Below are 12,791 nucleotides of genomic sequence, written 5' to 3'. Positions count from 1 at the left end.
ACGAAACCAAAATATTTCACCAATTTCGATTCTTTTTTCTACTAAAAATTTCAAACCATGGAGGTGAAGATGGGATTCTAGGGTACAACACTCACATACTTAAAGATATTGGTTACTCTTGTCCCCTATGGAACCTTACTCAATTTTAGTGCAAGTTGATAGATTAGGATGGGGCGGAGAGAAACTTAATTAGCACTAACTATATAACAAGCATGTAGACTTCATTAAGAAGAAAACAATAGCTCTCAAAAGTACTTGTTTATTGAAAACCATGCCTATAGTTTCTACATTCTCAATTAAAAACCCCGGCTAGAAGAGGTAGAAAGACTACTTTTAGTACGAGAATCTTTGTTGATAAATTTTATGTTGTATTTGGTATGCATTCTTGTTGATTTTGCATTCTTGGATGATATAAACAACTATTTTTATCGTTCGAGAATGCAAAATCGACCTAAAAAACATGTACATATTAAAGAAAAGAGGAAATTAAGTTTTTTTATTCTCTGTTAGCTTTTCATTTCTCTTCACAATGGAATCTTTTCAAATATTTGTTTTTCACAACACAACTTTCTTCTATTCCACATTTTTTGAGGAAGCAAATACAACATTATCATTGAAAGAAGGGTATATACTTTTTTACCAAGAAGAAATTGTTAAGTGTTTTGGATTGTATATGAGCCATTTTGCTCCCCCCCCCCCCCCCCCTCTCTCAAACACCCCTTTTTTTGGTCTCCTACTAAGAATAGTAGGAATTCACAAAATTTATGCATTTTTATGTCTTTTTTTGGGCAAATTATCCTTAAAAGAGATTGCAAAGCCCCAAAGATTAAGATTATGGTTCCTAAACGTTCCTATGGGGGGGGGGGGGTGCAAACCAATATTGTTAGTGTTTCTAAGAATCTAAATGCTCTTGGCATGAAAACAGTTTCTACCATATATAATAAATAGAAACTAGAACTATTTCTTGTAGAAGCTTTAGCCATACTTAACATGATTTATATATGGAAATGATAGGATGAAGAAATGAGATTCATATTGCATCTAGGCATCCATATCTTAATTTCTTAGTTTTCAAGTTTCAAGTGTCAAGGAATGCTCATTTCTGGTCTCCGTCCGCCGGAACCATTCTCTCTTTGGCAGTTAAAATAAAGGGCAGCAACCGGCAAGCCGAGATTGTAAACATTGGCAAAGTCTCTAGTGTTGAAGTTTTGACGCCATTCTGGAGCATAGACAGTATGTCTTCCAAGTTGCTGGAATAACACGAAAACACACCGATGAATTCCAATTGTTGGCCGTGGATTCTCATAGCATATTATCTCTTGCCCTGAGAAAAACAATGATACTAATTAACAAGTAAAATTCATAATTAATTATGATTAAAATGATCCAATTATATCTCTTTAAATCACTTATTTTTATTGAATCAAGTTTTACATGCCTAAAGATATTATTGTGGATAGACTAAGCTAGGTTTGAAAATAAGATGAATGGGCCAAAATGGGCTTAAGGGCTGGTACACTTTGTCACAGATCTGGGCCGCCTAACTTAGCCCCATAGTCAAGGGGCTTGAAATGGTTTTGAGTCACCTGAAATCAGCTGCATTATGAACAATTCGAGCCATTTGATTCTGCAACTGATGAAGATAAAATGGTGGATTCAGAAAGATCAAATGATTCTTCTTGGAGAGAGTTTTTTGAGATCAGGCTTGAAATCTAGTTTTCCGGGCGGCATTGTTTTCTATTGAGGAAGAAGTTGATATGGAAGGGATGAGAAACAAGGTGTCAGGACAACGAAAGAGGATTGTTGGGTTTTTATGTCTTGTATTTTGTAGTGGTCCACATAATTATTTTTGGACTTCTTTACATCCCTAGGATGGTGGGAATCTATTCACCGGGTGGTGGATGGAAACTTTTTTTTTGGTAAACTATAAAATCAAGGTAGGGGGATAGCTGGCATGTTGCATGGCCCCTACACCACTGCTGGGGCCAATGAGAGCACACATGGGAGTATCCAACTAGGGTGGGATTTTTCATTTCATAGGGGGTGGAGCGGTCATTTCACCCTTCCTGTGTTTGGGCATAGGCTCCATGCAGCTTGGCAGTCTTCTTTTTCCCTAAAATCAACTAGCACCTTTATAGCATGTCGCCAACTTTCGGTAAGCTAGCGGCATACACTGAACATAAGGCTAGACACAGAAGGGAAGGGGTCTTCTCCAAAGTGGGAGGAGAGAGGATGACATATGTTGGGCACCTGACTATAGGGCTGCAACAGGGTCGGGTTGGTCCGGGCTTTATAGAACCCTAGCCCAACCCTAAGTTCCCTTAGCTAGGTCCAAGCCCGACCCCACCCTGACTCAGGGCCAGAAAAATCCAACCCTGACCCACCCTCAGGGTCGGGCTGGGTTGACCCTGATTGGCCCTGATCATGGGGAGGGGGAAAGAAATGCATGGGCTGGAATGGGCCGGGGAGAATATTATCAATTTAACGTAAAATAACACTATAATAAAATGTATTATATCACTTATTGTCTTCATTTAAAAAAATGTGGGTGATGTTTAAAGTTTATATAATCTAGATATTATATCAACATATATTTTATAGTATAACTTAAATCAGAGTCGGGCCGGGAGGGGCCAAGCTTAGCTCGAGGTCTCAACCCTAACCCGACCCGACTCTGACTCAGGGTCAGAAATTTCTAGCCCTGACCTGTCCTCAGGGCCAAATATCTCAGCCCAGGCCCTGTTCGGGCTTAGAGCGGACAAGGGTGCGTTCAGGCTGACAGGACCAAACTTGCAACCTACCTGACCACGTGACCAGCCTTTTCCCATATATTCCTTTAATTTTTTCACAAACCTTCTTTACATCTTTTCTAAAGGTATAGTAAAATCAATAAGATTCATTACAATAACAAAATAAATTAAAAAAAAAAAAATTTTATGACCCACATGTTCTGTTTCTATGCGACTAAAATTAGTGGAAAATCTGTTTTACACTCATAACAAAAATGCTTTTAAGAATAAAAATTAATTTGTATTGAAAATCGTGTTTCTCCACAATCAATGGCAGCTTGAGTGTATGCTTAATTTGTGTTTAGGGTTTTGTGGTCCTGACACTCACAGAGATATTCTCTCCCTTCCTTTTATGACCCATGACCCAAATTAGTAATGGCCACTCCCTAGTTGCATCTCTAATGATAGCTCTAGATTCAAAGTGGAAACTCTTAATGTGTACGAAAAATAAAATTTGAAAACTCTCAAGTGTACGAAAAGATGAGAAATCAAATAACAAGAAGCCAAACAAAAAGGTTTGGAATGTTTTCAACTTGAATGAGAGAAAACTATTTCAAAAGCATTGAAGAGTTGCACCTTTTTTAAATAAAATGGTGGGTGGTAGGGCTGAAATAGTGAAATGGGTAGGTCAATGGATTTAAAAAAAAAAAATTTTGAAAAATCTTGACTGAGTTATAGAAAGGCATGTTAGGGTTTTGTAAATATCTAATTCAAAAGCTAAAACTATTAGATGGAGGGACTCACACGTATCACTTATATGAGGGGGACCAAAGGTATCAGGGGTAATCAATGTGAAACGGAAAATAATCCTCTCCAATAAACGTGTGCAGTGCAGTAGAACAGTGCTAGGTGGAGATGTCGACACTTGATAGCTTAGACATCCAACGGCCTGAGCTTATTGATTTTTTTGTTTATTAAATCCATGTGAGACTATTCAACCAGCGCAAGCATATTAGGGATTGTAAATATCCAACCAGATAGGTCAAACTATTGAGTGGAAGACTCACAAGTATGAACATGAGGGGATAGGAGTTGGATTTCAGTAATCTATATCGATCCGATCTAATCTGGATCGGACAAATTTACCTTGTTTTCTTCCAAAAAAAAAAAAATCTTTTTACATTTTTACCATTGGTCTGTATCGATCCACCAATATAGGATTTTGATACCAATACGAATTGACCGATACAACCAATCCGATACTGATTCGTCAAACATGGACAGGGGGTCTCAGAGGTAACCAATGTGGGACTATTCTCCCAATAACCTAGTTGTTGACAAAGAAAAATTAGGAGAAATCATTGAACCAAAAAAAATAAAATTACGAGAACACCATTGAACCAATTGTCTCTACACATTACTGTTAATATGCATTGTTGTCCAAATCTAGGGGAATTCAATGATTGGAAGACACAAACTCACCTATGCGCATTGCATTGTGTGTGTTAAACCCTAGCTGTAGAAATTTCATTTTTCAGGGATGTTAATGAGATTATTCTTGTTGACTCTGGTGATCCATTTTTCATTATTCTCATTGATTAGAGAAGTGGAAACATAAATAACAAAAAACAGAATAATATTAATAGGATTCAAATGTTAAGAACTTGAGTTTCTTACCAAAAGATGCTCCTGTAGTTGCAGGAATATCTACTACCAACCTGAAAACCATGATAGGAAGCTAAGTTAACAGATTTTCAGAAAAGAAAGTTGTTAGCAGCTGTGATCATGTTGTGAGTCATTAGCTTTTAAGCCATGTTGAGAGAGAGAGAGAGAGAGAGAGAGAGAGAGTAACCAATGCAAATATTCTTTTAGGGTTGGGTGACTTGGGCTTGGAGCATCAGGGTCTACCATGATCTGCAAGATAAAGAAACTATTTGAAAAACACAAACCAAATGCAGAAAATGAGAAGAAAAAAAAAAATCAAATGAAGCCACAAGACATACCAGTGTATGAAAGTTTCTCAGATCATCTCCTCCAATGTCAACCCTAGGTTGGTTAACTACTACTGAGGGTTTAAATTCACAACCATTTCTAACTTCCCTTGAACCATAGGTGACTCTCAGAGATACTTTTCTATTAAAAGGATCTAGCACATCACCTATCACACCACCAACTAGTAAAGGATCCCTTGGCATTATATAAGCTCAACAACAGAAAAAAAGAAACAATAAGCTATAACAATTCTGATGATGCTAGTAGCATAGTTCAGCATCCACAAAGGGTTTCAAATGGGTTGGGGAAGATATATTGTGGGATAGATGGCTTTTCCTTCTTAGTTTTGTTTCTTGAAATCTACTTTTCTTCAACATATGTACTATGGCCATTTTAATTATTGTCTTTTCCATTGTAAAGGTAAAGCAAGTTATTACCTTCATATTCTTATGACAGGCTGTTACACACTTTAGGCCTTTCAGCTTAGTAGATAATATTTGTAACCTTCTATTCTTGATATATATACTTAGAATCTGATGAACAAACTAGATGCTGCTATAAGGAATAATTTTAAAGTCAAAATGCTAATCTCACAGTCAATGTTATTTTGTATCCTCTCTTTCTCATTCTTATTGTTTGTTTGGTTGAAGTGATGAAATAAAGAAAAAGATTGTCAGATTGTGTTTTGGGCAATTGGGTCTTTGGGTGTCTTGTAAGGGGTTAATACCCTTCTATACACACAAATAGGATCTTTCCCACACATGCTTGAATCACAAATAATCGACATGGGAACAAGAAATACCATTCACCATCGAATTGTTGATTCCTACAAACAATGATGAAGCCGTTGATAGCTTCCTACTTCGAGTCTACCACTGCTACGTCAGATAAGAGTTACAAGAAGACAAGGTTTCTCCCTTTGACCTTATCAGTAATACTCACAAGATAATAAGGACTTGTGTGTTGTGTATGCTAGAGGGAGGACATATGTCTCCTCTTATATGGATAATCTCTAGCCTCCCATAATGGCTAAAAATTATATGGAGTGAGTATCCCACTAATCCACAACCTCAGAAATAGGAGAGATAAAATCCAAAATTGAGAAATGTTGCACAATGGCTATGCAACATCTATGCGATTCCGTCAAAAAGGCCAACCATTTAAGGAGGTTATTATTTATACTAAAATATAAAAATATCCTACATGTCTGTCATGTATTCCATTGATGTAGAATGCATTTTGTTGTAATAACAGATATATTCAGATGGACGTGAAGAATTCATGGATGAAGGATTAATCCTACATCCATTGATTGAAAATAAGCCAAACTGTCGTACACGTCACATACAGAATGCATGTGAACTGCAATGACAAGATCATATTTATTCTAATAAAATTTTGCATTACACCCAAAAGCATAGTAAATTGAAATTTTGATTTAAAATTATAATATTTTACTTCATTTTGTTTTACTATATTAGCTCACTTCAAGACAGAAGATTAGTTATCATCTGAAATTACAAAATATGAGATTGTGTAACCTATATATGTTCAAATTTAATTAATTATGTGGTCTTGGGATCAAAAGGGTGAGTGACAAACATTTTGTTTTGCGGAGAGACTGTTCCCTGACTAAAACTTGCGACTACTAGATGACAATAGAGCAACCTTACCGTTGCATCCAAGCCTGCTTCTCAATGGAAGGGATACAAATGCACCAAATTATTTATTAATCGCTCCGATGATGGCTATCTGATAATTCTAATATTTATCATTGCACTAATCAAGATATTACCAATCAGGATAAAGGTTGTGTTTGATATGCATTCTAGGTCAATTTTACATTCTTGAATGAGAAAAACAACTAGTTTTGTTTTTATCATTCATGAATGCGAAATTGACCTAAAATACAATGTATTCTAAAAATACATACCAAACACAGCCTAAGTTTCACTATCTTTGGGTCCAAATCCCCACCCAACGTTTGCTCTTTAGGAAAATTAATATTAAATCCTACCTAGTGTTTCTTTCAAAAAGAATATATATTACCAAAGGGCCCCCCCAACATCCACGCTCCCACAGGACCCACACCCATCTAGAGACCCAAATCTGGATTGGTATCTTGCATCCACTCATCATGTACATTTTAATTGTTTGAACCAAATTTTCCGTTTGGAATCTTAACTGAAACTCTATAAGTTGAAGTTGAAGTTCAAACCCAAATCTTTATTAATCTCCTATACATTTTTTTTTTTGGGGGGTTCTTGGTAACTTTACTCACAATTCCATTCATATTCTTAGGCTCTAGGGTCCCATATAAAGCAGTTTGGGATATGATATGCTCCTAAAAAAAGGCCCATGCCCTAGTGAAAAAGTGAAAAGATGGTCATCTCATCTCAGCAATGTCCATATCCAGGCCAATGACCTGGACCAAAACCAGTGACAAATTTGAGATTTTTAGTAGAGTTCAAGTACGTTGTGAAGATAAATAATGATATGCCCAAAAATAGCGAGCCAGTATACGATGGATAGGGGATATTTAAGATCATTTATTGGGATTTGGGTAGAACTCATCCTCAAAAGCTAGCTGTTATGGAGAGGGTTTCTTTCAAGTCATTATAACCGCCCTCGCTCCCCACATTCTTCCATTCATATTTGATGTGGAACTATTTTTTTGTAACTTATGATGCGTGAAACTCAAGAATCTAGAACCTTGGATGTGTCTTAATATAGACTCTTGGATCATCTCCACCTAAGGCCTTTAGTTTTTGTAGATCCCAAATGGTATTTCATGGACTATTCCATTTTATTTGGCACACTCTAATGGAGCAACACAGATCAAGTAACCTCAAAATTTGGTCGGCTAAAGATAGTAGTTCTCTTTGCCTTGACTACTGATTGAGAGTCGATGCCAGTCATGGTTGTCAGTCAGTGTTTTAGTACATGGTATCAAATCGGGTATCAATTACTACAAAACTAATATGATACTAATATGATATCGGTATAAATTGATAGTATCAGACAAATTTACCCTTAATTTTTAAAAAAAAAAAAGGGTTTTTGACTGTTTTATCCCTAGCTTGTCCATTACCATGTCACCGTTACGATATCGACATAGAATCAAGATTGACGACTAGTAAAACCGTTACATATCGTCCAATACAGGTGATACGATCAATACGAATACCTCAAACCATGATGCCAGTTGCATTTGATCCATGCATTTAGGTGGGCAATGATCAGAAGAAAAGAAATGGATCATGTTCCACTGTTATATAATCTACTTCCACATCTAGAACCACTAGATGTGGCCATCAGTACATTTTTTGAAGAAAGAGAACCATATCTGCAACTCCCAATAAAAAAATGAAGGTGGTTGTCTTTGAAAAAGTTTATTTCTATTTCACCCTCATTTGCTTGTCTTGGAGCACCACTGCTGCACATCTCTTTCACAATCACCTCAGTGAGCCCCTAACCAAAGATATATATGTGTCTCTAGCGCACAAGGTTTCAATTTAAAATTAGACTCGTTGATCAAATCGGTCAGTGCCGATTTAATCCGAACCAATTGGAATCATTCCAAAATTAGTCCAAAACATAGTTTGGAAGATGTTATGTATCTTCATGTTCTATTGGTAAGTCTAAATTTAACTTTGTTCCAAGGGAGATTAACAGTTTGGTAAATTCCTTGGCTAGGAGGGTCATATTGGTGACGTGTACAGTAGTCTTATCAAATTTCGATCTGTGGATTGAGGATTTATGTACTAATCCTGCAATGAGCTGTCCATATGTTTATCTCTCTCGATCCTCCTCAAAACAAAGGGGCACGGGTGTCTTTTCATATAGAGAGGAGAGAGATAGACTCATGAAAATGCTAGTATAGACCACACTCCCAGACAACGTTCTTTTTCCCAAAAAACAAGTAAAAAATGACATAAACAGCAGCGGTTAAATCCATATTTAGTTTTGAGTCATTTAATTTTCTAACACTATTTACCACTATAAACAGAATATTCCTCCGAACAACCTAAAGGGATTCTCTTATGGACACCGGCCCCCCTTAAAGTGGTCCTTTCTGTTTCAGATACATCCAATAAATTTTTTTTTGGTAGATACATCTAATAAACTTAGAACGATACAGTGACACCTTTAAGGTGCCAAATAAATTTTTTTTATTTATTATAATATAATATTGATAATAAAGATAAATCCTATCATTTCACATGTATAGTTCAAAAATATGTACAATAATAATTCTTGATAATGACATTATGATAAGTCAATTTCAAATTATTTTGGAAACCCTTTTTTACCCTTGATTTACAAAGCTTTTAAGAATGAAGGCGTCAATCTAAAGAATATTACAAATTCTAAATACACTTATAGAGATATCATTCAGGCTGTCTCAAAACAAATAAGTACAAAATAATTAACCAAATGCACTTATTTATCACTTAGTATACTAAAGGTTACGGGCCTTAGGTAGATTAGGAATGGACTTAGGTGGGTTGGGCTTGGTTTAGGCATAAATATTTGCTGGCTCAGCTAGAAAGAGCTATGTATAACACATGTATTATCATTTATTGTATACATATAATGAGAAAAGACTGGACACACCACCTGCATACGTGGAGGACTTGGAGGTGGGGCTTCACGATGGTGATGGTGTTAATGGTGGGTGGCGGTGGTGGTGGTAGTATTGGGTATGTAAAAGAAGATGATGATTTGGGGAAGATGAGGGCATTTTGGTCTTTTTAAATTTTAGCAAATAGGTCAGGGCAATTAGTCTTTTTCAAATTTTAGAAAAGATAGAAGAAAGGGTAGTTTGGTCATTTTATAGCATTTAATGTCTAATGTGGACTTAAATGGCTTTAGGGGATAAAGTAGGGGTGGTACGTGGAATTTTTTGGGGTGGTACCTGAACTTGTCAGATCCTTAGGGGGTACAAATTGGGTGCATTTTAGGGGGTACGCATATTTAATCCGGTTTTAAAAGACTAAAAAGAAAATAATAATTGAGGCGTTAACAGTAAACATTGTGCTCTGTGCACAAGACGTACTAGACAGAGAGAAGACATTTCTAGTACATTGCCTTTATTATTGGGGAAGATTTCACAGACACCCCAAAAAATCTTAAAATATCACAGACATTTCTTATTTTTTTTATTTTATATATATTGACTTAGTCCACTCCGTTAGGTCTTAGCAGTTAAGTCCCTGTTAATTCTTTTATAATGGTGACATTATCCTTCCAATAGGGTGAACTCCCCATAATACCCTTAAGGGTAAAACCCCAATACAAACACCATTCTTTCTCAACCCCGCTTCCATCTTCCTTCAAACTCAGGTGCGTCCTATATCTAACCCTTCCCCTTTATTTATTCTCTTATGTTCTCTTATTCTTCCTATTCTTTTCTTCTTTCTTGCTCCTTGCTCCTTCGTCTTCCATTTTCCTCCTTTCTTCGTGCTATACTGCTATCGGTTATCAGTTTTGTTAACGGTACTCGCAGCATAGTTAATCTGATCGATCTCTATCGGCCTTCTGCCATGCAAGGTCTGGGAAGGGTCTTAATGTATGTAGTCTTACTCCTACTTTACGAAGAGGTTATTTCCTTATTCAAATATGCAACGATTAAGTCACAATGGAGAAATCTTACCATTGTGGTGAGATCCACCCTCTAATAAGAATAATGGGTATCTAGCATTATAAACATCCTTATCTTTTTTAAAGGACAGTTAAGGTAGAACAAGAATAAGATTGAAAGCAACATAATGTAAGGTTGGATGAAAAAGGTTGATACAATACAATTTTATATAGGGTAAAGTATACGTACCCCCTTATAGTGCACCTAATATTCCTCGTACCCCTCTAAGCGGGTCAATATTCCATGTATCACCCTTCAATATTCCACGTACCACCCCTGCTTTACACCCCAAATGCCAGATAGGTCCAATCCGTTAAATACCCCCATTAGATGCCAAAATTTTGACCATTTTACCCTTTGCTCCATTTTCTTAAATTTGAAAAGACTTAATTACCCTCACTTATTTGTTGCCCTAAGCTAATTGAAAATGATCATTTTACCCTTTGTTTTATTTTTATAAATGAAAAGACCTAATTGCCCTCATTTATGTATTACCCTAGCCTAATTTGAAAAGGCTATTTTACCCCTAAATATTTGTTCCTAAAAACCCCAAAATGCCCTCATCTTTCCCAAATCATCATCTTCTTTTACATACCCACCACCACCACTGCCACCCACCATTAATACCATCACCAACCCAACCCTTTCATTCTTCTCGTTCTTCCCCAACTCAATGTGCTAGAAAACAAAGAACCAAAATCCCTTAAACCCAAACTCATACCACCTTCCCAAACAAAGAAATATTCAAATTTCTTTTTCTACATAGTTTAACATCAGATAGGGCATTGGATCAATCCATTTTCATCATTTAACAACAGACGAAGGACTCAAAACTCTTTCTCAAAGTTGAGGAAGAAGAAGACGACCTTGGATGGGATGAGATTGAAGATCTTGGTAGTAATGACAAGAAGAAAGAATCTATTGGTGGGAGCCCAAATAGAACTGATCTTAGAAAGCGGTTGAGTGGTGCGGATGAAGAGGAAGATTTTAGTTGGGATATTGAAGATGATGACTAGCCTGTGAAGCCTTGATTAATTACTTTGATATTAGGACTCCCACGGTCAGAAAAAAATGTTACCATTTTTTGCCCCTTTCTCCTCCTTTCTCTCCTGTAAGTTTATATTATCTGCTACGAATGTTAATTTCATTATTGATGATTAATGATTGGTTGGTCTTCTTTATTGGTTTATAATGAGTTACAGAATTTAGGCATAACCAAATGGAAACCCTAATCAGAACTCCATCTCGTCCGCCTGAAATCCAAAACCTTGAACTATTATCTGCGTCATGAACACGATTCAAACGACCGTTTTTTAGAGCTCTTAACCTCAAATAATCGACCAAAGCGAAAAATAAACAAAATTTTCTAAACCTCACGGCTTTGTATGGTGAAGATCGCACGGGGAAGAGGATGGTGTAGGATGGGCTGCACGGCGGTGATGGTGTTAATGGCGGGTGGCAGTGGTGGTGGTGGGTATGTAAAAGAAGATGATGATTTGGGGAAGATGAGGGCATTTTGGGGTTTTTAGGAATAAATATTTAGGGGTAAAATAGTCTTTTCAAATTAGGTTAGGATAATACATAAATGAGGGCAATTAGGTCTTTTCATTTATAAAAATAAAACAAAGGGTAAAATGATCATTTTCAATTAGCTTAGGGCAACAAATAAGTGAGGGTAATTAAGTCTTTTTAAATTTAAGAAAATGAAGCAAAGGATAAAATGGTTAAAATTTTGGCATCTAACGGTTGTATTTAATGGATTGGACCTATCTGGCATTTGGAGTGTAAAGTAGGGGTAATACGTGGAATATTGAAGGGTGGTACGTGGAATATTGAGTCGCTTAGGGGGTACGAGGAATATTGGATGCATTATAGGGAGGTACTTTACCATTTTATATATTCCCCCAATCTTACCTATTGTAACTAGGAACCTAGAACACGATCTTTAGAGGGATAGATATAATTTACTGGATCATGCGGGAAGAGTGGGATCACTTTCTTTTATTTCTCTTCCACCAAAGATAATAAATGGAAGCATAAAAGGCTAACTTACCAACTAAGTTACAATTTAACTTTCCCTTTCCCTTTCCCTTAGAGTGCTTCCTAATCCACTCCCACTCCTTAGGGAAAGGATGAGTGGGTCTTATGGAAAGCTAGTTTTTGAGAAACACATCTTTTCTAACAGACTGGCCAGGAGAAAAAACAGGAGAAGAAAAGATGATTAATGCCCTCAAAGGAATTCCAATAGAAACAGTTGTGTTTGTGTGTGTAAGAGAGAGAGATGGAGAGAGATGTATAATTATGAATTATAGTTGGGTTTAGCTCCTTTTGGCTAACCTTGCTAATTGTCAATGACTTGCTTTACCTTCCAAATGTTTTATTGTTACATGCAAGGATAGTCTAAAAAAGGAAAAATTACATTTACC

At 36.5% G+C, this 12,791-nt stretch overlaps 1 protein-coding gene across 1 annotated transcript; it reads right to left on the bottom strand.

Moving 5' to 3' along the window:
- Positions 1 to 1,072: 1,072 nt before the first annotated feature.
- LOC122657989 (protein FLOWERING LOCUS T-like) lies at positions 1,073 to 4,981 on the bottom strand. The gene is made up of 4 exons (XM_043852820.1): positions 4,733 to 4,981; positions 4,582 to 4,643; positions 4,407 to 4,447; positions 1,073 to 1,324 (listed from the first exon to the last, which is right to left on the bottom strand). The coding sequence occupies exons 1-4, from the start codon at positions 4,922 to 4,924 to the stop codon at positions 1,086 to 1,088; spliced, it is 534 nt and encodes a 177-aa protein (XP_043708755.1). The 5' UTR covers positions 4,925 to 4,981; the 3' UTR covers positions 1,073 to 1,085.
- Between the last annotated feature and the right edge of the window lie 7,810 nt (positions 4,982 to 12,791).

The sequence above is a fragment of the Telopea speciosissima genome, chromosome 4 (assembly GCF_018873765.1).
Source record: "Telopea speciosissima isolate NSW1024214 ecotype Mountain lineage chromosome 4, Tspe_v1, whole genome shotgun sequence".
Lineage (NCBI taxonomy): Eukaryota > Viridiplantae > Streptophyta > Magnoliopsida > Proteales > Proteaceae > Telopea > Telopea speciosissima.
The sequence above is the reverse complement of the archived record's forward strand: the minus strand, read 5'-3'. Positions and strand labels throughout refer to the sequence as shown.

What these genes read in the sequence shown, in the direction of transcription:
- LOC122657989 (XM_043852820.1), bottom strand. Translation starts at nt 4,924, where the DNA reads ATGCCAAGGGATCCTTTACTAGTTGGTGGTGTGATAGGTGATGTGCTA. An exon ending in CTAAAAGAATATTTGCATTG is followed by an intron (nt 4,448 to 4,581) that starts GTTACTCTCTCT and finishes CATGGTTTTCAG; the next exon opens with GTTGGTAGTAGATATTCCTG. An exon ending in AACTACAGGAGCATCTTTTG is followed by an intron (nt 1,325 to 4,406) that starts GTAAGAAACTCA and finishes TGTTTTTCTCAG; the next exon opens with GGCAAGAGATAATATGCTAT.